Source organism: Raphanus sativus, chromosome 2 (assembly GCF_000801105.2).
Source record: "Raphanus sativus cultivar WK10039 chromosome 2, ASM80110v3, whole genome shotgun sequence".
NCBI lineage: Eukaryota > Viridiplantae > Streptophyta > Magnoliopsida > Brassicales > Brassicaceae > Raphanus > Raphanus sativus.
The window spans coordinates 26669120-26696633 of record NC_079512.1 but is presented as its reverse complement, the minus strand read 5'-3'; the positions used below and the strand labels follow the sequence as shown (position 1 = coordinate 26696633).

General features: G+C 34.5%; 6 protein-coding genes across 9 annotated transcripts; 4 read left to right on the top strand and 2 right to left on the bottom strand.

The window, feature by feature from the left end:
• The first annotated feature begins 490 nt into the window (after positions 1–490).
• On the top strand, positions 491–4206 carry LOC108843164 (MADS-box protein FLOWERING LOCUS C). 2 transcript variants are annotated; one of them, XM_018616280.2, is made up of 7 exons: positions 517–872; positions 2038–2095; positions 2353–2414; positions 2500–2596; positions 2663–2704; positions 2957–2998; positions 3870–4206. In XM_018616280.2, exons 1-7 carry the CDS (start codon positions 688–690, stop codon positions 3972–3974), a joined length of 591 nt encoding a protein of 196 aa, XP_018471782.1. In that variant the 5' UTR covers positions 517–687; the 3' UTR covers positions 3975–4206. The 2 variants fall into 2 exon arrangements, with proteins under 2 accessions (XP_018471783.1, XP_018471782.1); XM_018616281.2 differs by lacking the exon at positions 2957–2998 and having other exon boundaries at positions 491–872.
• Positions 4207–5561: 1355 nt separating this feature from the next.
• On the top strand, positions 5562–6557 carry LOC108841258 (protein DOWNSTREAM OF FLC). Its single transcript, XM_018614031.2, has 2 exons — positions 5562–5750; positions 6070–6557. The coding sequence occupies exons 1-2, from the start codon at positions 5588–5590 to the stop codon at positions 6405–6407; spliced, it is 501 nt and encodes a 166-aa protein (XP_018469533.1). The 5' UTR covers positions 5562–5587; the 3' UTR covers positions 6408–6557.
• A 3391-nt stretch (positions 6558–9948) lies between these two features.
• On the bottom strand, positions 9949–11450 carry LOC108841369 (putative ETHYLENE INSENSITIVE 3-like 4 protein). Its single transcript, XM_018614132.2, has one exon. The coding sequence runs from the start codon at positions 11384–11386 to the stop codon at positions 10028–10030; it is 1359 nt and encodes a 452-aa protein (XP_018469634.2). The 5' UTR covers positions 11387–11450; the 3' UTR covers positions 9949–10027.
• Positions 11451–13706: 2256 nt separating this feature from the next.
• On the top strand, positions 13707–16133 carry LOC108841519 (inactive TPR repeat-containing thioredoxin TTL3-like). The gene is made up of 4 exons (XM_018614279.2): positions 13707–14658; positions 14741–15109; positions 15336–15669; positions 15988–16133. Exons 1-4 carry the CDS (start codon positions 13766–13768, stop codon positions 16117–16119), a joined length of 1728 nt encoding a protein of 575 aa, XP_018469781.1. The 5' UTR covers positions 13707–13765; the 3' UTR covers positions 16120–16133.
• Positions 16134–16784: 651 nt separating this feature from the next.
• On the top strand, positions 16785–19531 carry LOC108843461 (uncharacterized). Its single transcript, XM_018616663.2, has 6 exons — positions 16785–17046; positions 17191–17441; positions 17935–18090; positions 18190–18346; positions 18443–18624; positions 18708–19531. The coding sequence occupies exons 1-6, from the start codon at positions 16971–16973 to the stop codon at positions 19341–19343; spliced, it is 1458 nt and encodes a 485-aa protein (XP_018472165.1). The 5' UTR covers positions 16785–16970; the 3' UTR covers positions 19344–19531.
• A 42-nt stretch (positions 19532–19573) lies between these two features.
• On the bottom strand, positions 19574–21307 carry LOC108843462 (short-chain dehydrogenase RED1-like). 3 transcript variants are annotated; one of them, XM_057002824.1, is made up of 5 exons: positions 21182–21307; positions 20993–21081; positions 20493–20862; positions 20040–20199; positions 19574–19916 (listed from the first exon to the last, which is right to left on the bottom strand). In XM_057002824.1, exons 2-5 carry the CDS (start codon positions 21071–21073, stop codon positions 19574–19576), a joined length of 954 nt encoding a protein of 317 aa, XP_056858804.1. In that variant the 5' UTR covers positions 21074–21081; positions 21182–21307. The 3 variants fall into 3 exon arrangements, with proteins under 3 accessions (XP_056858804.1, XP_056858803.1, XP_018472166.1); XM_057002823.1 differs by having other exon boundaries at positions 21162–21298; XM_018616664.2 differs by lacking the exon at positions 21182–21307 and having other exon boundaries at positions 20993–21143.
• Between the last annotated feature and the right edge of the window lie 6207 nt (positions 21308–27514).

Genomic DNA, 27514 nt, shown 5'->3' with positions numbered 1-27514 from the left:
CGGTTTGCATTTGTTAAGATAAAATTTCTGTAGTATTTATTTGACAACTAACCAATGTAATCTAATTTTTCTGTTAATTTGAAATATCCTACGATCAAAAATCAATAGACTCGGGATCAGTTTTGAAACATACTAAGTGAAACATTTGTAACAGATCTCCTCCGAATTTTTTTTTAAAAAGTTACATAGATACAAACTCCAAAAAACAAATTTTAGGTTCCACATTTGCAAAAAAAATATTTACATAGACATTATTACAAGTCCTCAAAATTTCATGAGCGGCTCTATATAGACTAATCTAGTTCACAGAGAAAGCTAGAAATTCCTATCATCTAACTACACGGATGCGAATGAACGTGAGGTTTTGAATCCGGATCCTTTATAACTTGAAATTTGAAAACTTTGATTAATTATTCGATAAAAGATAATAAAAAGCAAGAGGCAAGAGCCAACGGGGGAACTCATCATGCGGTACACGTGGCTGTCTTGTCGCCGAACCGCATTGGTTCCTTCTACAAATTTTTATTTTCATCTCTCTCGTTTACCCTAAAAGAAAGAAATAAAAGGAAAAAAAGAAAGAAATAAAAGCAAAAGCAAGAAAGAACAAAAAACGCTCAGTATCTCCGGCGAGTTGAACCGAACCTCAGGATCAATTTAGGGCACAAAGGCTTCTCGGAGACAGAAGCCATGGGAAGAAAAAAACTAGAGATCAAGCGAATTGAGAACAAAAGTAGCCGACAAGTCACCTTCTCCAAACGACGCAACGGTCTCATCGAGAAAGCTCGTCAGCTTTCTGTTCTATGCGATGCATCCGTCGCTCTTCTCGTTGTCTCAGCCTCCGGCAAGCTCTACAACTTCTCCTCCGGCGATAAGTATTGACTTCTCCACTTCTGGGTTTTACTTTATTTGCCCTTTTAGCTTCCGTTCCTCTTCTCTTTACTATTTATAGGAAAATAAAATAAAGTACAAGTAAAATAAAATAAAACAATTAAAAGACACTTTGATTTTTCCGGCAGATCTCTTGTGGATTTCTCGGTTTTGTGTTTGTTATTGTTTCTTCTATGGCCATGAGAGATACATGAGGTAACCAGATTTGAGGAAGAACAATGTCTCGATGAGCTAAAGCTTCTTACTTTCTTCATTTCTTCTCTCCCACAGTCCCACTCTCTCTCAATCTTTTTCTGCATGGATTTTTTTTTATTTGTAAAAAAAACTGCATGTCATTCAAGGTCTTTTTTTGATAAGCTGTGACGCAGACTTGATGTTGTGGTGTGAAGTTTCAATACATCTTTGATTTTTCAATTGGATTTAGGATTCCTTAAGTATTTTAAGAGTTCTTTATCAGAATAAGTATTGGTGTTTTTCTTTTTAGAGTAATTTAAGTGAACGGATCTCTTGATTTGTAATGCAATGCACTTCGGGGAGATCTATAAAATTGATGTAGGACTAATGCAAAAATTTACCACGGATTAATGCAATTCTCTCTTAAAGAGTTTTAATTTGAATGTATGCCACATTGTGTGGCAAATTTGAATCCTTAGAACTCCTTGAGGATCTGAAGAGTTCTTTACAAGAATATAAGTTATTATTGATGTTTCTATTTCTAAAATAATTTAAGTCAATGGATCTCTTGGATTTGTATGCATTACACTTCGGGGAGGTCTATAAAATTGATGTAGGACTAATGCGGAATAATAGATCAAGAGTTTAAATTTGAATGTATATACGTCACATTGTGCAGCCATTGATCTAAAAGATAATTGTATATCTTCAAAAGAATCTCTCTCTTTACCACGGATTTATTGCTTGAAGGTTATCCAAATTATAAGGTTACTAGTTGGTTCTTAGTTTTCAGATATATATATGTAAAGTAATTTTGAATTTTGGTAGGTTTAAGAAAACTCATCCTCACAATTAGTACTTAACCACACGTATTCTACACTAATTAGGTTCTCCAAAATTTCCATTAGAATGGGGTTGATCAAGGATTAGCTAGTAGTTTTGATCCTAACTTGTTTTGTTTTGTCTCCTCTTCAGCTTGGTCAAGATCCTTGATCGATATGGAAAACAACATGCTGATGATCGTAAAGCTTTGGTAATACAAACTGTTTGAATTAGTCTTAATGCAGTTTTAAGAGTAATTAGGGCCTAGAAGGCTCTACATACTGGTCAAAGCCAACACATGTTTAGCACTTCAAAACTGTGGAGATCTAGATAGAGTTATTGCAATTGATCCACCCATGAGCCATTAGCTCGTCAAAAGATCCTATGTGAGGCTGTGGATCCACATGCATTCCCAGTTTGTAAAATCCCTTGTTTTATTTGCCTGTTCTTTCCCTTCTCCGTGGACAGGATCTTCAGTCGAAAGATCTGAAGTATGGTTCACACCATGAGCTGTTAGAGCTTGTCGAAAGGTTAGTATTGTCTAAGACTATTTTTGCTCTCCTCCTTTGATGTCAAAGGAATTAGCGTTTCTTGTCAAACTTTTAATATATGCAGTAAGCTGGTGGAATCAAATTCTGATGTAAGCGTCGATTCCCTCGTTCAGCTGGAGGACCACCTTGAGACTGCCCTCTCCGTAACTAGAGCTAGGAAGGTACGTTCACTACATAATCTCTTTTCTTTTCTTACTTTCAGATCGCTTATATTTAATTTTTTGCAGACAGAACTATTGTTGAAGCTTGTTGATAGCCTCAAAGAAAAGGTTAGATATCTGATTTTATTAGCACTTTAGATATCTTATCTTGTGTTGAGAGCTAAGTAGGTTGAGAGCCTCAAAACTTTTGTGTATTATATTAGTTTCCCTACGTGTGCTTTATGAACTTGCAAGTATACATCAAATTTCTTCACAGTTCATTTTGTCTTTTTGGGGGCGATGCAAATGATTTGGGTTCTAGAATCTGAAATTAGGTTTAGAAACTTGGTAAGTGATAATCATGTTGACATTTAAAAACAGGAGAAATTGCTGAAAGAAGAAAACCAGGGTTTGGCTAGCCAGGTAACAAAGCGAAACTCTTCATATATGCAAAAGATAACAAGACTCTTATACTTGCAGTTATACATATACAATAGATATAATACTTGAGGTATTATAGAAAAAAATATGTCGAGATTAGGGGATTTTAGATAGATTTGGTTTATCTTAATTTTGATGAGAGTATTACTGTATGAAAACCAAGATTTGATTGGTCTGGATTTGGTTGGGGAGAGTTTGGTTTGGTTTTAAATTAGTGATACAGTTTAAACCCTAACCCTAAACTCTGCCATAAACCCCTAATTCTTAAAAGTAGTATAGTTCTTTGAAGTTAGAGGATGCAGCATTTCTTTATACTTGGGGGTTCTGAGATTTACCGATTATATATCCAAATCGAATGATCCTGGATTTGGAAGAAAAAACTGACGTTTGTGTACATTTTAAAATTCAACTACCTAAACAACTCATAACCAAAAGAAGAAAAAAACTAAATAATCTGACATGTCATTTTCACAAAGTTAAAACAATTTACTCTTCGGTTGTTGGACATAATTCTGTTTTGGTAATTTGCTTTGAGATTTATGAAACCGAATGATTATTTACTGTTACAGTTTAGGTTGGGATTCGATTGGTTAATTAGGTTCAAGTAGCTACTCTTAATTTTACAGTTTTACTTGTTCAGGTTAATCAGGAAAAAGCTAGATAATACATGATTTGAGATTCGTTTTAAGCTTGAAAGACCCTAAAAGCTCGACAAATTATGAAAACCAGATTGCTATGTATTTTTGATAGTTGTTAGGAAAAGAATATACTTACTGTTAATTGATGAACTATATACAGAAAACAAGGGAGATATATCAGTGAATAGTGGTTCTTACCTAAAACTATATTACAGGTGGAGAAGAATAATCTTGCGGGAGCCGAAGCTGATAAAATGGAGATGTCACCTGGAAAAATCTCTGAAATCATTCGTCCGGTAACTCTCCCACTGCTTTATTAGCCACCTTAATTCCAAAACTTGTGAGTTGTGACTGAAAACAAAAATAAGTTACCTAATTATTCCCCTAGAAGGGTGACCGTTGTATATCTTCACTCTCTTTGGCTGAGAGACCTCGTGTGTAAAATCTACAGGTTAGATTTTAAAAAAAAATATATATATATATATATATGTAAGACATGAATTGTGGATCTTTGTACCTTCTTCGAGAGAAATTGCAGAGAGTTTGTGTGTTTGTCTCTTCTGTCAAAAAATTGTGTGTCTGTGTATGTGTGGTCTCTTCTGTCAAAAATTGTGTTTGCTTCATGGTGAAGACTGAATGACGTAGCCAACTACTGCCTTGTTTCTATCAAAAAAATAAAACTACTGCCTTGTTTGCAGTAGAGACGTGGCCATCTTTGCCTTTTTTTTTTTGTCTTCGGCAATAACTTCGTATCTATTCTAAAGCGAGTAGTGATTGTCATGGATTTCCATAGGCCTGCGTCGGCCACAGTTGGCCCAATAGGCCTGGTTCTTAAGATTCGTTCAGGTTGACCGACTTATTTTTTGGACAGAAGGTTTTATTCCAGTATATTTACTGCCTTCCATCATCCACGAACTGATCCGATCCCTTCAAATAGTCCGCATTTTTAAGTAGATAACAAAAGATACATTTACATGTAACCTAAAAATCGTTCAATGAACATCAGCTATTCAGCTCTATCAGCTGGACAACCTAAAACTGACTGCACGATTGATTTTTAATTCACATATTCGATCAAATCGATTTAGTGATTTCGAAATTTGTAAAATAAATGCGTGCTAGCAACCAACAGTCCAGTGACTTGCGTTCGACCTTAAGTACTAAAAGGATTGTGTATTTGCCACGGATACAAGTCAACTGTATTTAATTTAGATCTAGAGTTTAAAGACGCCACGGGCTCAGCTGACATTAATGACCTCTTGCTAATCTTAAACCCAAAATAATAATCTATTATCTACATGACCAACTAATTACAAGGCTACGGACTACGCTGTATAATATATCAATTCTTGGATCTGACATCTTTAATGTTAAAATGCACTCTTACGTAAAGAGGAAACGAGCACGTTGTGGGTCGGATCGAAGCCAACCAGCAATATCTTCACTCTATTTAACAAATTATTTTTTACACGCATTTCTCAATTACGATATGAAATATATATTGTTAAGTGAAAATCAGAAGTTAGAGTCAAGAGTAGTAATCTTGAGTCCAATATGAAGAGATTTCGCTGGTCTTAAAAAGTGAACGATTTGTATTCTAGTCTTAACAGTTTTGTTAGATAGTAAAAGCTAATAATCACAGAAGTAAAGAAAAAATCCTATACTCCGAAACGTATTTAAGAATTAACAACAACCGTACGAGTTGACTTGTGGAGAAGGCAACACAAACTCTCTCGCCGTGTACTGCGGAGTAGGAGCCGCAAGTGGATCCAGCCGACACTAAGCAAGCCTTTTGATTTGCACAAGATGCTATACACTTACGCATTCTTTACTACATGTGGCCTTCAATATCCTTCTTATATATATAGAGATTATAGTTTGCACATTATTACAAACCTTACGCCAGATTTATAGTATCGTACTTAACTTGTTTATGGAGATGGCTAGATCATCTGTACCTCTGATCGCTGTATTGTGTGTTTCACTACTACCACTTGCGGCCATGGCGATTGGAACGCCATTCCACATTGAAGGATGTGTGTACTGCGACACTTGCCGCTTTGGATTCGAGACAGTCGCCACCAAATATATCATCGGTTTGTATTTATATTTGCATATTAGTATCCTCCTCATACAGTTCCCCCTGCTATCAATTATTTGGACCTGGTTGGTAACATTCAGAATAACATAATAGTGGAATGATTGTCTTCCAAATTCGCATTTTCATATATACTGTACATATAGTTTTAAAATGAATAGTTTTATGTTTAATCAATGTGAAACTCTTTAAACTCGAACGCATATTTATAGGTTGGTGTTTAGACAAAGAGAATAAAGATTATATTGTTCTGCTAGTTATAATTTTGTTTATCTATTCTACTGAACATATGTCTCTGTTTATTTGAATAATAATAGGGGCAAGAGTGAGGATAGTGTGCAAAGACAGAGTGACACTTAAACAGGAGGTGGTTGGTGAGGCGGTGACGGGACGCGGAGGAATCTACAAGGTCGCCGTCGAAGGAGACCGACAAGACCAGCAATGTATTGCGGAGCTCGTCCATAGTCCTCTCCGCAAATGCCAAGTGGCCGATCCTGGTCGCAGCACGGCCACCGTTATCCTCACGCGATCCAACGGTGCCGCATCCACTCGCCACTATGCCAACGCCATGGGCTTCTTCCGGGACGAACCACTCCGTGGTTGCGCCGCTCTCCGCAGATACTACCTCGCCGACGGTGATTCCCGGGCTATTTGAGTCATTTTTCTCACCTTATATGTTCTTTCTTGACAAAACAAAAAGCGTTTTGTTTGTTTTGTTTGCGTAATGTTGTTCTTCAGTCTCTAAAGTTGGTTCGAGGTACATCTAATTAAGAAACTATATAAAATAAAGCATTGCAATCTTATATTTTATTTTCTCATTCTGTGAAGAAGAAAATCATTTTTTATATTATGTTATTAATATATGTACTTAGATAGGATCTTAAATGATTTAGATTCTTCAGAAATTTCACTGAATATTTGAGCTTCAACTTAATGTTTTAAGAATCATATGTTACATCTCAAATTTAATTGGTAATAATAAGTGCAGAGAGATATAAAATAGTTTGACCAAAAAAAGAGAGATAAAATAGTTGAACTAGTGATTTCAATAAGGAATAATTTTAAAGTTTACTAGATTTTGACCCGCCCTTCAAAGGGCGGGTATATTTTTTGTTTTATATTTTATAGAAATTTAATTTTCATATTTGTGTTTTAATCATATTTGTATTTTCCCTTGTAATTATATTTGTGTATAATACTTTTCGTAAATGATTAGTAAAAAGTTTTAATCAGTGTATTAAAATAATTGGACTGAACCTATATCAATAGGTCATGTTACTAATTTAAAAGAATAGATATAAAATCCACAAAATCACTAAAATCCGAAAACCCGGTTACCGGTTAAACCACTGGTTGAACCAATAGATAAATTTTACTTTTTTAATTTTTAGTTATGGCTTTAAAAACTGTTTTCTTTAATGTTTTCATAAAGAAGTTAAGTTTTTCAGTTTTGTCATCAAAAATTTATTAATAATGTTTTACTTTTGTTTATTTTAGATTTAAAGTGTAATTTTATTATTTACATTATACAGTAAATATTTATAAATTTTTAAGTTTTGATATTTTCTGTTAAATGTCATAAATCTTAACTTAACTTGTTACAAAAAAATATTTAAATAATCTAAACTACTTTTAATATTTTATATGTTAAATAAAAATAAAAATATAGAAACTAAAATAAAACATTATTCTCAAGACTAATGTTTTGAGAATAAACTATAACTAACTGCATGTAAGTAAAACTAAAGTAAAACATTTCAAAATATACCCGCCACTTTATTATTCTCCCTGGCAACCTACACGAACCTTAAAATAGGATTTTTGGTAGTTGTTATATTTTATATGCAGTTATAGTTTATTTTATGCAGTTATATTTTAGACGTAGTTATATTTTAATTTGGACTCAACATATATCAATTGGTCATGTTGCTAATTTAATACTCCCTCTGTTTCAAAATAAATGATGTTTTAGAGAGTTTTTGATGTTTCAAAATATATGATGTTTGATGTTTTTATATTAATCTTTGTTGTATTGAAAATTGTGTGACCAATGATATTTAATACTTATTTTTAATGATTGGATGAAGTAATTTTGATTTATATTTTTAATGTCACTTTTTAGAAAAGAGTGTGTACCTTAATTCTTGTGCATATACCCAAAACATCAAGTATTTTGGAACAGAGGGAGTAGTATTGATAGATTTTGACTCGTTCTCAAATGGCGGGTATATTTTTTTTATATGTTTTAGAAATTTAATTTTTTGTAATTATATTTTTGTTTTTCTTTTTAATAATATTTATGTATAATATTAATCAAAATCTATTCTAATTAATTTTAAGACCTTTAATTTTGATCTTTAAATAAAGAAAAATAATAGTTAGAGTAAACCTATATATAAGTAATGTTCATAATTTAATAGAATAGATTTTTGGTTTGATTAAATAAGATACATGGATGTAGTTACAAATTTGTTGGTTTTTTAATTAAAATTTTGAACTATATGTTGAAAACAAAGCATATTTGTTTGGTTAATTAAATGTTTTTGGATCATGTTTGATTTTATTTATAAAAATCTCACATTTGATATGTATATGACTTTATAAACAATGCACGCTCCTGTTGTAGTAACCCTTGTCCGACTATTCTTTAACGTTTTTTTTTGTTTTTTGTTTTTTTACTTTTTTTACTTTTTTTCATTAATGGCATAAATGTAAATTTTCTTATCTTCTTCACCCGTCTAATCAGGTTAACAATCTAATTTGGTTAACGGAACAGAGTTTTACGGCTGCCATTGTTTTTTCTTATAGAATCCATCTATTATTATGTGTTTTCGTTGATTTTATGATTAAATCTTACAGATTTGACACATAATACTGAGTTTCAAACTCTAGAACCCAAAAAGAATTTTAAAAATGATGCTTCCGTTTTATTGTTCGATTTTGAGAAACCCCCATGGTTAACAAATACAAATACAATACACATTCCTCATGCTTTTATGTATACGTGACAGTCCAATTATATGTAATTGTCTCTGATACAGTGCAATGGTTGCAGAGATTGTTTTCATAATCTGGGTTTCATAGTATTAGTTGAGAATAAATCAAACACGAAACTTTGATACACGAAAAAGACATACGTAATTTGAACTGTTTCTCTATTGAGCAAAAAGTAACTGCTTAGAATTCCTTTATAAGATCGTGGGGTTTTATTAAACAGAAAGATATAATTATGTAAAAGCTTAACTTTTTCTAAATTTTTATAAAATAATTAATTGGACCTAACATTTATCAATTGGTCATGCTGGAGAATTAATAGAATAGATTAGATAGATTAGATTTTGATCCGCCTTTCAAAGAGCGTGTATATTTTTTGTTTTACATTTTTTTTAAAAATCAATTTTTATTTCTTTTTATTCTTTCGTAATCATATTTGTGTTTTTAAAAATAGGTACGATTACAAAAGAATACAAAAATAAAATTTAAATTTCTAAAATAATGTACAATAAAAATATAAGAGCGAGTAAAAATCTAGTCTATTATATTGAAACACAATCATGACCTATTATATAGGTGTCGTTTAACTATTTAATCAAAACTATTAAAAGAGGAACATGACCTATTGATATATATATATATTCTAATTATTTAAATACTATTATTAAAACCTTTTATTAAACATTTAAAGTAAATATCATACAACGAAAATACAAATATGACTAAAGAATACACAAACATAAAAATTATTTCAAAAAAAAAAATATATATATATATATATATATATATATATATATATCCTTAAAATACGAATGAAAATCTAATACAATTATTAAAATCTCTTATTACTCATTTAATAAAAATATCATATAAAATGTATTAATATATGAAACATGTACATATATGTTTTGTTTTGTCAACACACGTATATTAACGTTAATTAAATGTAGAATTGCTATCTGCATAGTCCTAAAAAAACAGGAATTTAGTTATTATGGAAATTCCTTCTCGTTGTGTTATTAAAGCAAGATTATAAATAGGCAGTTATATTTATATGCAAGCAGTTAAATATAGCTTCCCTGTTATTTTTTAATTGGACTTAACTAATATCAATTGGACATGTTGAAGAATTAATAGAATAGATTATTGCTTATGAGAACTAGATCTATGAACTATTCTATTGCATTGGTGGATAGCTGTAACTAAGGAGTACAAGTGCATAAAGTTTTGACCGGGTACATGTAAAGCACACTAGAGACTTAATCTTTAGTGACAATTTTCTTAATAATCGAACATATATATGTCTTTGTCTTCACAACCCATATCCCAAACTGAAAAATTATTCTGGTTCACATTGTGAGACGACTGATCTGATTCCAGTAACTGGTTCAAATCCACCGCAGTACCATCATCATCTTCGAATCTCCTAGAGCAATTAAACTCGTGTTGCATCCTCTCGAACCATAAATAATCCAACCAATTGCTATGATCATCATCATCTCGCTTTCCCATTGTGCTCGAACTGGCACTGTAATCATCTTCACTAGTCGTATTAGTACCAATACTTGGTGCTGTCTCGAGCACGGATCTTGTATCTCCCGTGCTCTGGCTCGAAGACCCGTAGAGACACTGGATCTCATGGCCTGTTCTCGAGTTCTTGTCCATGAATCCAAAACTCGCATCACTCTGAGGACAACTCGAGTTTTGGCAAGTGTAAACACTCTTAGAAGGTTCCATAAACTCACCTTTTCTCTTGGTCTTGGAACCGGAAGCTTCTTGATCCTCCGAGATAACGAGGTCTTTGATATTGAGAAGAGCCTCTTCTTGGTTTAATACTCGCGACCAAGTATCGGTCTCTCTAGCCATCATCTTATCTTGTAAACATTTGGATTGCCTCGCGAGACGTCTCACTCTTCCCAAGTTCGGCGACATGTGTTTGATCACAGCCGCGAGAACGCTAACTTTCCAAGACTTCCTCAAATCGTGCGGCTTTCGATACGGCGGCACGCCTTGCTCGTGAGCCGCTCCTTGCTCCCCCCACCAAAGCTCCCTACCCGTCGGCCACCACGGAGGCGCGATGCCTTTTTCTAGCGGAAACCGTCGTTGCGGCGGCGCGCAGTGTTGCATTAACGCCGATAACAACGACCCTAGAGTCGTGTCTTGTAACTCTTGTAACATGTGTAATAAACTCGATGGTTCCTTCTCGATCAGCTCAGCCGCCGCAGCAGCCGCGAGTGTTAGGTAATCAGAAACAGCGTTTGGAGCGTTTTGGTCGAACTGAACGTTTTCTTTCCACCAACGTCTTAAGCTATCGGAAGAACCGGTTATCGGTTTACCCTTTTCCGGTACGATACCGTAGACAAACCCTTTGGCTTTACAAACCTCCATGATCTTCATCATGTACTTCAACACCGAGTCTTGTGAACGAGCCATCTTCTTGCGACGCGAAGCTTCTGCTCGGTGCGTCGAGATCGAAATGACGTCGGTGTTGTCTCGTTTCTGCTGCTTGAGCTTCTCCATGAGGTTTTGGTCTTTCCACATGCGTCTTTTGAGGTCATCATAGCTTATCTCCTCATCTTCTTCTCCTTCATCTGCGTCTTCAACCGGACTAAGTGATTCCAGTTCTTCGACTTCCACCATTTTTATTTTCAGTCCATCGTCAGATTTCGAGTCACGGACTTTAGTGTATTATATGTGATTGAGGTTATTGTCCGTACTTACACCAACTTTTGTTAAATTGAGAGCCCTTTATATAGGTGTTAGATTATAAACACACATATACATAAAAGATTTTTTTTTTCTTTACAGGCAGGCCTGCATGTGCGATGGTGGACGTGTCGAGAGTTCCTGGTTCAGTCTGAGCTAAACGTACGTTGTAATTTTGTGGCGGAGATAATATTTATATTATTCTTCAGGTGGACAAGAGTTATCCCCGGCGGGCACACGACGCCATAGGTTAGTATAAATCAAAGTTTTTTTTTTTGCTAAATAGTATAAATCAAAGTTGATTGCACCGACTTAATTAAAATACACTATTTGTTTATTAATTTTATTTTTAGTCGGCGACCATGTTTGCAAAAAGTGTAGAAATGTCAAAGCGAATCTTGAAACCATGGGTGGTGAAGCATGATCATGAATCCATGGTACAGCTGTAGATCGTTATTAGCAGAAATAAAAAAAAAATATTTTGAACGTTTATGAGAGTGATGTGGTAGGATATGATATGGAGCATTGGATAATATAATAATATGTTTTAGCAAAAAAAAAAAAAGCATTGGATAATATGGTAAGCGAGTGATTTCGGGGATTAGTGAGATCAGGTGGCTATCAGCAAATTTTTTTTTTTTTGTTGCTATCAGCAAATATTAATACGACGCTTTCGTATGAGCTTACCAAAGGCTTTACGTTAGAGCCTGTCCACCTTAAATTGTCTTTTATATCTTTGGGAAATGTAGTTACTGATGTTTTGCGTATCGTTTAAGAATTAGTAACTAACAATTATGGGGAAAAGAATAAGTAAAATATGAAGGCCTTTTCACAAAAAAAAAAAAGAACAAGAAAATAGTAGTTGGGAAATTAAGCTTGCAACTTGCCGGTAACAGAAAGGCAGTCTGTGGTATTTGCCGGCAAGAAAAAAAAAATGCATGCATGAAATATTTGATCGTAAAAACGATGTCCGGTTTCCATAAAGCGCAATATGAAGGATGAAATGGAATAAATGGAATTAAATAGATAAATAAGATGAATGAAACTAGTTTGAAAATGAAAAAAAAAAATTCATTCCATTCATTCATAATCAAAATTATAGAGAAATGTTTATGAATGTTTTTCTTTATATATTTTTTGAATATCTGTAAATATTCCATTCCATTCATTATAAATGTTGAAAAATATAAAATTAATAAAATAAATCATTCCACATCATTCCATTTCAAAAATCATCAATCCAATTGTAGCCCAAGTGAAAAAAAAATGGTAGCCCAAGTGTTTCCATGCATACATGGCCCAGAACACTTAAACGACTTGTTTCTGAGGCAGTCATTTACAGTATATGGAATGAAAGAAACTTGAGATTACACCAAGGGAAAGCATCGACAACAACCACTATCCTCAAGAAAATTGACCCCTTAGCTTCAAAAGGGATGCAATACTTGGCAAAAGGAAAGTAAAATTCTCCACCCTCTAATGCAAGCATGGCTGCGATATGAGTGACCACCAAAGGACATTCAAGTGTAGACTTAACTCTGTTTTTTTTTTTGCTAGAGTTATAACTATACTAACAAATATCCACTTTTGTATATTTACAAACCTTTATCATTTTTTATGAAATTCGCATTTTTGCAAAAAAAAAAAGAGTTCTTTCAACAAAGATACGTAGGAGCTTGTCACCAAAGATGTTTGATTAGGTGGTGAGTCCACTTTACTTCATGTTTTATGCGAAATCAACATACGTCGTTGTAGACACCTAAATTTTTTAACCAACGTGAACCCCATAAGGCCACCAAAGGCAAAAATAGATTCAGGTTGAGAAATTCTCGGACTTTTTTGTTTGGACAAGTCTCGCATTTTCTTTCTAAATATTGACTAACAAATCTAAGGTTCATTTTCCGTTTCCCTTGCAAGACCAGCTAATAGCCATAGAAAAAAAAAAAAAAACGACGAACCAAAAAAAAAAAGAAGAAACAAAAAAAAGGGATCAAGAATTGACAAGAACAGAACCCACCACCAAGTCTATCAACAAACTTACATCGATCTGAGAAGTAAAAGCGAAATCATTCTTCTTCTTTTTGTTTTTCTTAACCTATTTTGATCACAATGCAATTTTGTGTAACCTTATTGGTTCAAGAAGAGGACACGCAATAAAAAGAGCTTCCTCCATCTTGTTGACAATGGGGGTCCTTCTCATCTTCAAATAATTAAATACCAAACCTTGAGGTCTGGTTTGCTATATTTTTCTATCTACCTTTTGTCAACCCTTTCCTAGAGTTTGCTTGATTGTGCCTATCTACTGGCGCAAGGATGGCAGAAAAGCCGGCGGAGAAAAGGTCCCGTCGAGGGCTGTTGGGTGCTGTGTTTGGTAAACGTGGCTTGTGGTCCAAGAAATGTACCGCGGATAAGGGTAACCAAAAAAGCACAACGAGTAGCAGCATTGCCTCCACAGACTGCACCGCTAATATTCAGTTCACCAAATCTCCAGGAACTGAATTAAATCCAAATAAGCTTCAACAAGATCATAAAGTCTCACCTGAACCGATACAGAAACCTATTTCAAAACCCTCATCGAATCAAAACTCTAGTAACCATCAGTTAGGCAACAATGGGAACTACCAACAGATTAATAATCAATGGCCGGTCCAACAACAAGCGAAGAAGGTGCCAAGGGAATCTATCGGTTTATCGGGTGAGCTAGAGTGTATGATCAACGACAATCAGAAAGCCAAAGGGATTCGAGCATCTTCAAGCAATGTGATGTTTGGCAACCTTGGGAACTTGAAGCAGCCAGGAACAGCAGCGGTCGGGAACCAAACCACTGTTCAGAACAGAGGATACGGTAATACCGGTGGAAGCTACGGGGTGAGGAATACAATGAAAGAGGAAAGACAAACATCGGTTTCGAGTAACCAAGATCAGCCAGGATCTTTGTGTAGGGCGATATCCACGCGAATGGACCCCGAGACATTAAAGATAATGGGGAATGAAGATTACAAGAACGGGAACTTCGCAGAGGCGTTAGCGTTGTACGATGCTGCTATAGCCATCGATCCAAAAAAGGCTGCGTACCGAAGCAACAAAAGTGCGGCGTTAACAGCATTAGGGAGAATCATTGAAGCAGTATTTGAGTGTAGAGAAGCAATTCGAATGGAGCCTCATTACCATAGAGCTCACCATCGGTTGTCTAACTTGTACCTCAGGTAATCTCATCAAAGCCCTACCTTGTTATTCAAGTAATGTCACCATTTCTTAAAAATGGAAATAAACATGAAACCAATATAGGTTAGGAGAGGTTGACAATTCGATATATCATGTTAAGCATTCGGGTCCAGAAGCTGATCAAGAAGACATTTTAAAGGCCAGAACGGTACAGACTCATCTCAACAAATGCACGGAAGCCAAAAGATTACGAGACTGGAAAACTCTGATCAAAGAAACGGAGAACACCATAGCTTCAGGGGCCGACGCAGCTCCTCAAGTATATGCATTGCAAGCAGAGGCATTCTTGAAGAGTTACAGACATCAAGAGGCTGATGATGCTTTGTCTAGATGTCCGGTTTTCGATGTGGAAATGAGCACAAAATACTACGGACCGATCGGTTACGCCGGTTTCTTGGTCGTTTGGGCTCAGGTTCACATGTCATCCGGCAGGTTTGTTCTCTCTAATGTTCTAATCTTCTTGATTTCTGTAATGACTAAGAGGTTCTTAGTTGGTAAGGTAGTACATGTTAAATAGATTATCTTGTTTTTTTTACTATAAATGAAACTGAACAAAAGCATTTACTAAACCTACTTACTTGGAAAACTGAATGTCTCTTTATCTTTTACCAGTTATGTTGAGATGATATCATGGTTTAAGCGGTTTGTGTCGAAACAGATTTGGAGAAGCAGTTGAGGCGATTCAACGAGCTAACAAGCTGGACAGGAACAACAGGGAAGTAAGCATGGTTCTCCGGCGTGTGCAGGCGGTCACAGCCGCCAGATCAAAAGGCAATGATTTCTTCAAAGCTGGACGGTTTCAAGAAGCTAGCGCAGCTTATGGTGAAGGGTTAGACCATGACTCTAGAAACTCAGTCTTGCTATGTAACAGAGCAGCTTGTCTATCCAAAATGGGACAGTTCCATAGAGCCCTAGAGGATTCCACGGCTGCACTCACCGTCCGTCCTGCGTACACCAAGGCTCGACTGAGAAGAGCCGACTGTAACGCTAAGGTAAAAGTGATGTTGAGGTTTTTGTAAGAATTTTACGAACTTTTTTTAACCTAGTTTTTCATAAAAACACCATTTATTACAACTAATTCAATCAATTAAAACTATACTACATAATAAAACGATGACAGACAACAAATAACAATTTTTGCATAGAAATTTAAGATTATAATTTATTTTAAAGAAAAACTATTTTTAAAACATATTTAAAATGAAAAAGAGGGAAGAATATGTGATAGTCTTTTGAAATACAGTTTGTGTTTTTTTTTTTTGGCAATTATGATGGTATAATATTAATGAGTTATTTTTGTGTGGTTGCAGCTTGGGAACTGGGAAGCAGCTATTGGAGACTACGAGATACTGAGAAAAGAGACACCAGAAGACGAGGAAGTACTCAGAGCATTGTCGGAGTCTAAGATGCAGCTAGTGCAACGCCGTGGACATGACTCTTGAAATGTCCCGGCGATTAAAATAGAGCCACCATGAGATTTGGTCAGGAAGTTACCTACTGAAAGTCTAGTCTTAGTATTACTTTTGGCCAGTTATAAATGAGAATCTTTAATCAATCAAAATTTATCTCTCGGTGTAAATACATTTGAGTTTCATTACATAACAATCAAGAACAAAGATTTTAACCTTTTATTACGTCCTAGATAATTTGTTCGGGAGTCTATATTGTATTTGCAAGTTTGTTTGTCTAGAATATTTCGATAAGGTGAGTGTAGATGTTAGTAAAGAATGTGATGAATCTTGAGGATTACGATGAAGATGATGACAACAGCTAGGATCATCGTTATAGTAACATTCTTGTGGTGTGTAAATTATCTTGAAGTACAATATAATTTTTTTAAATAATGTTTTATAAATTAATATATACTAAAAATCTTTATAAAATAATATAATTTTATAGTTTTAAATTAAGTTTTTGGTTGAGTTAATATATTAATAAATTAATAAAAAATTATAGTTTTGGTGTATTCTTAATATTATTAATTTAATTAATATAAAAATATTCTCTTGAAGTCAACACTCTTTTTAGGTAAAAACAAAAAAAAAATCTGAAGAACAAAAGAAAATTATGGAAACAAAATAAAACACAGCTTTCCACTCTTATCTGCGTCAAACGTCGTCGTTTTCAGGTCATCCTCTATTCCTAATCATCTGCTTTCGCCTGCGTGACTGTTCTAGGGTTTCTCTTTCTCTCTCTCCGCCGCGTTCTCCTCTCTCTCTCTCACACACAATCTCAGCTTCTCCTTTCCCTCCTCCCAAAACCTCTACGTCTTTGCAGATATTCCCTTAAACAGATGAGTAGTGTATTCAGCGAAGAGATCCTAATCGATAAGCTCGCGAAGCTCAACAGCACTCAACAGTCCATCGAAAGTATCCTTCTTTTTTTTCTTCTTAATTATTTTTGCAACCATCATTTAAAGTTATCGACTTTATTTATCCTCAGTTATATATAATAGATCTCTTATTGTAAAAAAAAAGTTTCGATCTTTTTGTGGTTCTTTGACTCGTTATAAGCGTTATCGCATTGGTGTATATTCAATCGGGTCAAAGCTGAATTGATCGTGACGACATGGGAGAAACAGTTTCACAGCACGGAGATGGCTCAGAAAGTGCCTCTCTTGTATTTGGCTAATGATATTCTTCAGAACAGTAAGCGTCAGGGCAACGAGTTCGTGGACGAGTTCTGGAATGTTCTCCCCAAGGCGGTCAAAGACATTGCTGTTTCTCAGGGTGATGATCGTGGCAAAGGCGTTGTCTCCCGTCTGGTACAGAACACTCTGTTTTTCTCTTCCATCTTAATCTCTGTGAATGCTTTTTTTTTTGTTTGTCAATGTTGAGAAGAAGATGTTTTAGTGTTTGTCAATGAGTATGTTACTTTGTGTGATCAGTGTGGTTTGTTTGCAAATAGGTTTATGTCTGAGCATTTGTTTCTTCTGTGCAAGTTGTTCTTTTTAAGTATGTTTATGTTTATGTCTCATATGGGATGCTGTGATGATTGATGCTTGGATGAATTTATTAAACGTTCTTGAGAATCATATCTAGAGGAAACGATTTTTATTTGAGTGATTTGATTTTTTTATTTTATTTTTAAAATCAGTCATACACGCCTAATAAATAATCTCTTATAGATCGCCTACCGTTTTTTTTTGAACATTGAGTGTGTGTGATGCCTTTCTCTATACGGAGAAAAGTTAATTAAAGTGTTTGTGAGGTTGAAACCTGAATTAAACAAGTATTTTGTTTACTTGTTTATTGTAGGTCAAGATATGGGAAGAAAGAAAAGTGTTTGGATCACGTTCTAAGAATCTTAGAGACGCGATGCTTGGTGAAGATTGCCCTCTCCCACTTGATGTCACCAAGAAGCGATCCCGTGGATCCAAATCCTCTAAACGTGATTCAAAGTCGTCCAGAACGGTAAAAAAGACAAACACTAAAACGCCTAGGTTTCCTTTTCTTCTTTTTTGATATCAGTCATGTTTCATAAGAGATTTTTTTTTCTGGTTTCATAAGCAGAAACTATCAAGTGGAGGTGTAGCTGAGAAGATAGCATCAGCATATCATTTGGTTGTTGCTGAAAACTCAAATGAAGAAGCTGAGATGAGTAAATGCAAGTCTGCTGTTAAACGAATCAGGAAGATGGAAAAAGATGTTGAAGAAGCTTTCTCTACTGGTAACACAAATCTGTTCTTTTTTTCTACTACCTGCACTTGTTTCTCTCTCTGAATTCATATGTTTATTATGTCTCTCTCTCTCTCTCTCTCTCCAGTGAAAGACAACCCGAAGAGAAAATCACTGGCGAAACAACTGGAAGAGGAAGAATACCTTTTGAGACAATGTATTGAGAAACTCAAATCCGTTCAAGGAAGTAGAACCTCCCTTGTAAACCAGCTCAAAGACGCACTACGCGAACAGGAATCTGAACTGAAGAATCTTGAAGCTCAGATTCAGGTAATGTGTATGATCTCTCTCCTACTTCATCTTTCACCTTAAAGCTCATTATGAACTGTTTGTTCCTTTTTGTTATTTATCAGGTAGCACAAGAACAAACAGAGGAAGCTCAAAACATGCAGAAACGTCTCAAAGATGAAGATTATGCACCAAAACCAACAACCGTTGCTGCTCCGGGCTCAGTCTCTGCAACTGATAACAACAACAACAGCACCAAGTCTGGTCAAGCATCAAAAATGACGCCTGCTTCTATAGCTGCGATGCTCACAGCATCTACCTCATCGCATATGATCATGCAATCTGTTCTATCTTCATTTGCAGCTGAAGCTACAAAGACTTCTGGTCTATCCAAATCAGAGAGCACAGTTCCCGTTTCAGACACTAATGCTTTTGCTCCTCCTTACAACAACCCCCAGAACCAGACACCCACAGCACAAGGTCAAGTTCAAGTTCAAGGTCAGTACCATTTGATCTCTAATCCAGCAGCACCACCACCACCATTACCACCGCAGTTTCTAAAACAGCCGGTAATGAACAATCCTTATGGGTTTGGTAACATTCCGTTAATGCCACCTGGACTTCCGCCGCCTCCACCACCACCTCATATGCAACAGCCTCAGATTCCTCAGTCAAACTTAGCTCAGCAGCAACAACCTCAACAGGGTACAACTTTCCAGCCACCAGGGATAATGTATTATGGACCTCCACACCATTCTTGAAGAAGTTAGAAGTTATGTTAGTCTATATAGCTTTTAGATAGCTGTGACCCTTTTTTTATCTGCGGATATGTTGGGTTTTGATTATACATGTTGCTCTTGTTGTAGAAACGTTGCTCTTGTTGTAGAAACGTTCACCTTTTCCCTTATAAATATTTGTACTACAAGCTTTACAACGGCATGTTTGTTTACCTGTTGTTGGGATATCAGAGTGAACAAAACTTATACATGATTTAGCCCTTTTTCATTAAAGACTTCTTCTGGAGAAAATCTTTGTACCAAATGGGCATATGGTACATTATTGCCATATAGGTCGAGTATCTGCCTGACGAGAACCAAGCAGGTGGGTTCTTCTTTAGCACTGCAGCTACGGTGTCTTTGGCGAATGTTTCAGTAGGAGTTGGCTTCTTTCTCTGGAAAAAGAAGGCCCTCTCTATGATAGCTTCTTCGTAAGGCTTGTATAGTTTCAACTCAGGCCATTTTTTGAAGACTGCTACTGCTGAGTTTGCGAGGTTTGATCTTATTCCTCCTGGGACGACATCGATGACATCAATGCCAAATGGCTGGAGCTCCAACCTGTGCGGTTAGCCATGGAAACATTACAAACAACTGAAGAGCCAAAAGAGGAAAGATTCTTAAAATGGCAAATAGCTGCGGTTGACAATAAGGCAAAACACAATATGGTCTCAAACTCTGAACCTGAGGGAATCGGTAAGAGCGTGAATAGCAGCTTTGGTCCCTGTATAGACCCCTGCCCATGGACTTGGTGACATCACAGAAACACTTCCAACGTTGACAATCTTTCCCTTTTTCTTAGAGACCATGTGAGGTACAACAGCTTGAGTCATCCTCACGGTACCTGCATGGCCGTATATTCTCACTTTTTGAAATGTTTTGTAGTAACTCATTCACATGATTGATCTTGAGATGTTGGATGCTATAAACAATTTACTAAGAATTTATAGAAACAAATTTTGTGGCTCATATATTACTCTTTCCGTTTCTAAATACTAAGAAATATTTTTGTTTTTGTGTTTATTTATTAAAAAAAGAACGGAATATCTTTTTCACATGATGTTTCCCTGGCCTATGCTTAGAGCCGGTTTAGTCACTAAAAATGGCTATCGAAATCAAAACGACATTTTATTTTACCGAAAACATTGGTGTCAAAGGTGTTCTCCATGGCGGAGATAGGGATCTCAGCCAGAGGACCGACGCACTGGATGCCGGCGTTGTTGACAAGAACGTCTATTTGGCCAAACTTATCTATAACAGTCGACAAGACTTCGTTCACGCTCTGCTCCGACCGAACATCAAGCTCCTGCACGAACAACCTCGGATCCTGCTCAAGATCCATCATCTTACCCCGTGATCTGCTCGTCGCCACCACACGACAACCGTTGTCAGCGAACTCAAGCGCCAGCGCGTGACCAATCCCTCCATGAGAGCATCCCGTTATCAGAACCACCGGACCCGCGTTGCCGCTTTCCAGTCGGAGCCCTTTAGATTGAGCAACAATGGACTACAAGTTTGATGTTTAAATCAATGCATGTTGCATTTGCATAAAAACCATATACGTGGAACTTAGGCAAAACAATAAAGAGAAAAAGAGTCAATTGATTAAAGAAAAAAAGGAGTCAATTGACTGATACCACTTTACGAGGATTAGGACGAGGAACTAACTGTTGTCTTGTCTGAACGTGTCCTTTAAACAAAGCTAATGGAGTGGCCATATTTTTTCCTGCAATTACTCAAGCGGTTCACAGAAGAAGTTTGGAGTAGTACGTTACAAAATATATCAGTATTGAAACCCTAGACAACCTTTATATATAAATAGTCACCTTTGCTGCACTGATTGATTTGTCATTTTTTTTCTCTCGGCAAAAAAAAATAGTTCTTTGAATTCAATTGAATATGCATGGCTTTAGAGAATGCATGGGGTGCATTTGGAGCATCATTATCTTAGGACCAATAGTGATAGTATTTCACATGTGTATTTTATTGTGTGGGTATCTTAAATAATTGAAAATTTCACAAAAAGTATATATATCATTTGGGAAAATCTTTGTGTGGGGGTTTCAAATATTTGTGGGGCTGCTTGGTGACTCGAGCATTATTAGCGGTAGTAATTACGGGTTATAGAAAGGAGTATTTGCATCACACACACAAGGAAAACATGCATATTAACTAAATACCCTAATTTTGTCGTCTAGTGTAATTGTCACTTATTACAATGACCATTTAACCCTTATCCTTTGAATTTACTTCGTTTGTAACGACAAAACTCATTCGTTTTAGTTTCTTGTTTTTCTGATAAACCAAATCTACACGAAACTTATTTTTGTGTCAGAACTTGATATATTTCATTTTTATATATTATTTTAATTTAAATCCCTTGGATGTTGTAATCGAAATACTGGATCGAAGCTCAAAACTCTTAGTATCTCCTCTCCTGTCTGAAAATGGACTCAAAACCCCGCTTCATCAAGCTGCCATGCTCGTTTTCATCGTCGTGGTTTGACCCTTACCGGCTTCATCTCTGCGAGTTCGTCTTCAGCCTCACGTCGTGGTCGTCGTCTCTCTCAGCCAAGGACCTCCGTGTATGTATCGGTTCAAGCTCGCTTTCAAGTTTTTCGCCTCTGCTTGTTGACACCAATCACAGCCACCGTGCTTCCTCCACGATTCTCCATCTTCTTCAATTTCCGTCGTGGCTATGCGTCTCCTCTTCCTCGCAAAATCAAGCTCGAGCCCAAGTCTCCACCGTGAATCTGCATCTTATCTCTGTTGTGGAAGGACCAATCCCTAGCTCCAATCCTCTTCGTCGGAAGTCACGCCGTCGCGTCTCGTCGGCTCCTCCGGGACAAGCTTTGTTCGTGTTCATCAATGGAGATGTTTCTTCATTTGGCAAGCTTGGTCCCTTAGCTTTTTTATTTCTTTTTTTTTTGACCCCCGAACTTTTGGTCAAAAATTTACAGAGCCCGTTACAAAAATGGAAAATCAAACTAACAAGACAACTTAACTCGGCTAAAATATGAATTATCCGGTCAACAAAAAGATATGTCACCAAAAACAAATTATGAAATCGTTCCAACTTGTAATCATTATCAGACAATGCTAAAATCTCGTACTATCATGCTAACGTTTCTAATAACACAGTTAACTTTCCAGTTATCAGGTTTTAGACGTCAATGAAAAGCTAAAACAACTTATGAAATTGGGCTAACTTGGAATTTTCACCAGACAATGCAAATAGTTCAAGTAGCGAAGCTAAAAACATTAATTTTGTTGTTAAAATTTCTCTTAGCCGGTTAAAATATAGACATGCACAGTAAAACAAATTTTGAAACTTCGAAATAAGAAATCGATCTTACTTGAAATTAGTAACAGACATGCTAGCAATTCATGTTGACGAGCTAACATTATAAATATTTTTGTTAAAATTCTTCATAGCTGGTTACAAAACAGAGAAGAAAACCAAAACAATTTCAAAAATGCTAAAACCCGATTTTCTCAAGAATAGAATTCACCGATAGAACATGCAAGGACAAAATCCAACCCTCAGCAACTCTTAAATCCGTTTTAAAAAAAATAGCTAACAGATCTCATGTCGATAATAAATGTCAGATGTTTGTAATCATTAATTTTGAAAGAAAAATTAAACAAGACAAATTAAACAAGATAAATCGATGAAGGGAGAGCAAAGTAGAATAAATGTTTTTTGCATGCAGGCAAAGATCTTTTGGTGTATTCTCTCTCATCCAACTATTTATGTCAGATTTCTCAACTCTTTCATTGGCAAAAAAAAAACCTACCACGTCATTTGCATGGGGGATCCTACCTTAATCATTACTCATCCAGTCATCCCCTATATTTTATTTACAAAACGCTTTTTTCCAACCTATATCAGACTTACCGAATTTTTTATTTCTAAATAAGCAAAAGGACATCTACGTAATTTCCTCTCCACTTGCACAATCCTAAGCCCCCACATAAATCTTACCTTAGGTAGTTTCTTAATTTCCATATTCTTTATGGATTATAGCCCAATTCACTCAATAAAAAGCTTAGGATATGATTATTTTAAATGTGTGTAGGGTTCTCTTATTTGAGATGGTACATATGTATACTACTAAATTTGCTTCATAAAACAAGATAATAATTGTCGGTGGCCATCCGTATTGTGATCCTTTGGTTTGTCATGATGTGAATTATTGGATCGCATTAATCCAAAAAATATAGTACAAGTTGCCGAGCTTATTCTCTAGTTTAATTGATCGCGGGTAGTCTAATGAAGTGTATTCAACTGAGTCTAATGAAGTGTGTTTAACTGAGAATTTTAAATAATTTATAATAAAATAACAAATTTACTGTTATTCAAAAATAATTTTAAAAATTTATTTAAAATCTATTGTTATTAAATTTGAAATTTTATAAAGTATTCTAAAATCTAATATTGTTGAAAATATTTTAAGTTGTACTTTGGGTTCTAAAATTGTCAGTGTGATTTTAGAGTGTTTGGATAAAGTTTATTAGTTAAAAAAATCAAAATTTAAATCTCATGATTTTATATGATGATGTTTTAGAGTGGTTCGACAAAAATCATTTTAATTTCTAGAATCCATTGGAATCATCTAAAAAATTATAAAAATTAAATTAATTCAAATTTTAGATTGGATACACGCCTATAAGTAAAATATATTGCTGCTAAGAAATGTTTAGAGTTTTTGGGCCCTGATCTTATGTCCAGCTTATTTTGTTGAGCCTAATATTATTCCCTAGTTTCAGATATAAACCCAATACTAACAAGTAACAACGTCCCCAAATAGTTCTGGATAGAAAAAATTTGTATTTTATTTTGAAAAATATTCAGCTTGTTCAATAGATTAGAAGGAGAAAACAAAAAGTAATAGAAGAAGATAAATAAAAATGTAGTCAAAGGAACCCAAAGGAAAGAGAAGAAAAGAAAAGGAAGTAATCTTAAAATGATTATAATTCCCATTTGTATTGGCCTCTTGGGATAGTGTTTACAAAGGCATATCCTCAAAGACCTCAACTTTGCTACTTTTTCTTTACTTCCATTACTACAAAAGTATATAATACTTATCTGTGGTTGTTATCATGATTATCATCTGATCCATATAAATTTTAGTAAGAATTAGTGCAAGATATAATGAGTAGAACACATCGACTAATCAAATTTCCTATAAGACTCTCTATGAGTCTAATTTTAGTTATGTAACAACAATATACTTATAATGGCTAATACTACTTAGCATTTAACAAAACTGAACTTTTTCAAGGAAGTGTTACATTGAAATTCATCTTACAAGCATCACAACTTTACACCTAGTAAGTTGATAAGTGAGAAAATTCGTAAAATTTTATTTAGCAAAAGATAAGGCATAAGAAAAAATGTTTTATTTTGGATAGACCATTTATATTTCATCATTGAATCTAAAGATAGAGACGATAGACCATTTATATTTTATCATTGAATCTAAAAATAGAGATATATCAAACTCCAAAGTCATTCTTCTTGTTTTTTAAAAAAAAAAACATTCTTCTTCTTTATAAAATAATCTTATATAAGTAAAGACGAGCAAAAACATTGTAGATGTTCATGAAAATAGGAATGAAATATACTCAGAGTGATGATAGCCACTCTTGGTGGCAATCCACTTTTCACAAGATAGCACTTGAGAATAATTCCCCAAATAGGCCCACGCAAAGCCTAAGAGATGGTGCTTCATGTCTCATTAATTCATCTTTCCTCGAATTTCTTATTTTCATTTTAATGTTCCTTGTATTAATATACATTATTGCTATATTGTTCTATTGGTTAAAATTATTGCAATATCTAATACGTGTAAAAGAAATATCACAAATCAATCAACCAACTTGATAAAACCTCTAAAATGGAATGAGTGGCTACATCCACTATCACATAATGATTTGTGCCACTTTACACATAAATATCACTTGCACACGAAATTTTATAATACAATAAAATTTACAAAATACTACACTCCACGTGTTATTTTAATTGTCGTAAATTTTAAATTTTATTTAATTTAAATATCATTTTATATTTTCAATGCACATGTTTTTTATTTTTTTTCCATTTTTTATCTCCGTTCTTTTATTTCATTAATGACCAAATACAAACAAAGCTATACATTAACTAAAAGTAAATAGAATATCTAATTATTATTTTAATATGTGTGAAAAAACCTTAAACAACCTAAAAGATGAAATCAAAGAAAATGTAGGCATAAAATTTATTATCCGAGATTTAAATTCGGATTCGATCCAAGATCCGCTCTGGATATCCGGATGGACCCGGATCCGAATCCAGATAGTAAAATGTTGGATTCGTCTAAAACGAATCAGGATCCGAATATATATTTTGTTTTTTTAGTCCGGATATCCGAATCTCTAATTTTTATTGATAATTATTTTTTAAAACAGAAATATATATATAAAAAACTAATTTTGTTTATCATATTTTTTATTCTATACTAATAGATATATAATTATATAAATTTTGTAATAGTAAACATATATATAACTAAAAATATAATATATAATTTTCTTTTTAAATTATTTTTAATATTTAATATATTTTAATATTACTTTTATTTATTTTAAAAATCCAAATCTGGATCCGGATATCTTCTGCATATTACAAATTTTAGAAAGATATCTGATATCCGAATACTTGAAAATCCAGATCCGAATAAAGATAAAAAAACATGGATCCACCGGATAAATATATGGATCCAAATACCTTAAAATACTCTGAATATCCACCTTCCAAGGCCCCAGCCCTAGTGGGAATGTTACTTTTATTAACGGGTGTTGGTTTTTTATGTTGTTGACAAACATATTGGAAAGCAAACCTCAAATAATGATGTGTGAAGACATAATTAATCATATGATATGATGGATAGGGCAAGCAATGGAACACGTGAACAAGATTTATATGTATGTCATACGAATCTATAATGTGTTGCAAATACAGAAAAATGCACCAAGATTTATATGTAAACTTCAAATAATGATGTAAGAAGGCACAATTAATCAAATGATGGATCGAGCAAACAATGAAAAACGTGAACAAGATTTATAGTATCAATTGTGATGTGATTAACATAATAAGCAAAGAGGAAAGTGGGTAGAATAAGTTGCAGTCACACAAATGTGTCCCATGGAACTTGAAGGGCCAATCCTCTGTGATATTTCTTTATCAGCTGATTCCTTCCCAAAATGAAGTTTTCGTTTTTCTTTTTCAGCATATATAATATTATCAAACTAGGTAGTTACCCGCGCCTTGCGCGGGATAAGATGGTTAGATCAGCAATTTTTCGAAAATATTAGAAAGTATATATATAGTTTGGAATTTGGGTTTTGTGTGTTTTTTGTGTTTAATCTCGTTGGTGCTGATTTTACAGTATAGACGTCACTGAGATAGAAAGATATGTAAATCATTTACTTTAGTGACATTAAAAATTTACTGGAATATAAGAGTAAACACAAAACATGTTACCTGACAACTGCGAAAATATGTAATCATTTATTTTATCCACTTCATCATTTGTGGGAGTGAGAATGGCTCCATGTCTATACAAATCCTTAACTGTTGAGGTTTGAAAAGCTTATCCATAAATCTTTTTTTCCATAGTCTCAATAGTTTATACATATCACCAGTGTGATTTATCTTACTCTGATTCATTTGCAAGAACTTGCATATAAAGATATAATTATTATTATACAATTTGATTTTCATATGAATGATTTTTGTATAATAACATATCTTCCTCATAGGTCATTGACTTCAAACATGTAAAGATTCCACAGAACTTGGCTGTATTCTTTGAACCATGTAAGAAGAACTGATTTTGTGTATAATATCTAATTCGAGTAAGATAAATATTATTAATATCTAATCAAATTATATGTACGTAAATATTTGTGTAATCACACTCTTTGCATAGGTTTTATGTATAAATATTATAAATATATAATCAAATTATTATGTATGTAAATTTTTGTGTAATCAAACTTGTTCTATATTTTTTTCTTTGCATCTTACTCTCGAACTCATTTTGTTTATCTCTCTATGGCTCTCTCTCTATGGCTCTCTCTCTCTCTCTCTCTCTCTCTCTCTCTCTCTC

Bases quoted from the DNA above. Each gene is read 5' to 3' on its own strand.
- LOC108843164 (XM_018616280.2), top strand. From the start codon at position 688: ATGGGAAGAAAAAAACTAGAGATCAAGCGAATTGAGAACAAAAGTAGC. The intron at 873-2,037 runs GTATTGACTTCT...TCTCCTCTTCAG, and splicing joins AACTTCTCCTCCGGCGATAA to CTTGGTCAAGATCCTTGATC. The intron at 2,597-2,662 runs GTACGTTCACTA...AATTTTTTGCAG, and splicing joins CCGTAACTAGAGCTAGGAAG to ACAGAACTATTGTTGAAGCT.
- LOC108841258 (XM_018614031.2), top strand. From the start codon at position 5,588: ATGGAGATGGCTAGATCATCTGTACCTCTGATCGCTGTATTGTGTGTT. The intron at 5,751-6,069 runs GTTTGTATTTAT...GAATAATAATAG, and splicing joins CGCCACCAAATATATCATCG to GGGCAAGAGTGAGGATAGTG.
- LOC108841369 (XM_018614132.2), bottom strand. From the start codon at position 11,386: ATGGTGGAAGTCGAAGAACTGGAATCACTTAGTCCGGTTGAAGACGCA.
- LOC108841519 (XM_018614279.2), top strand. From the start codon at position 13,766: ATGGCAGAAAAGCCGGCGGAGAAAAGGTCCCGTCGAGGGCTGTTGGGT. The intron at 15,110-15,335 runs GTTTGTTCTCTC...GTGTCGAAACAG, and splicing joins GTTCACATGTCATCCGGCAG to ATTTGGAGAAGCAGTTGAGG. The intron at 15,670-15,987 runs GTAAAAGTGATG...GTGTGGTTGCAG, and splicing joins GAGCCGACTGTAACGCTAAG to CTTGGGAACTGGGAAGCAGC.
- LOC108843461 (XM_018616663.2), top strand. From the start codon at position 16,971: ATGAGTAGTGTATTCAGCGAAGAGATCCTAATCGATAAGCTCGCGAAG. The intron at 17,442-17,934 runs GTACAGAACACT...TGTTTATTGTAG, and splicing joins AAGGCGTTGTCTCCCGTCTG to GTCAAGATATGGGAAGAAAG. The intron at 18,091-18,189 runs GTAAAAAAGACA...TTTCATAAGCAG, and splicing joins ATTCAAAGTCGTCCAGAACG to AAACTATCAAGTGGAGGTGT.
- LOC108843462 (XM_057002824.1), bottom strand. From the start codon at position 21,073: ATGGCCACTCCATTAGCTTTGTTTAAAGGACACGTTCAGACAAGACAA. The intron at 20,863-20,992 runs GTATCAGTCAAT...TCAAACTTGTAG, and splicing joins GTCCTAATCCTCGTAAAGTG to TCCATTGTTGCTCAATCTAA. The intron at 19,917-20,039 runs GTTCAGAGTTTG...CTAACCGCACAG, and splicing joins GCTCTTACCGATTCCCTCAG to GTTGGAGCTCCAGCCATTTG.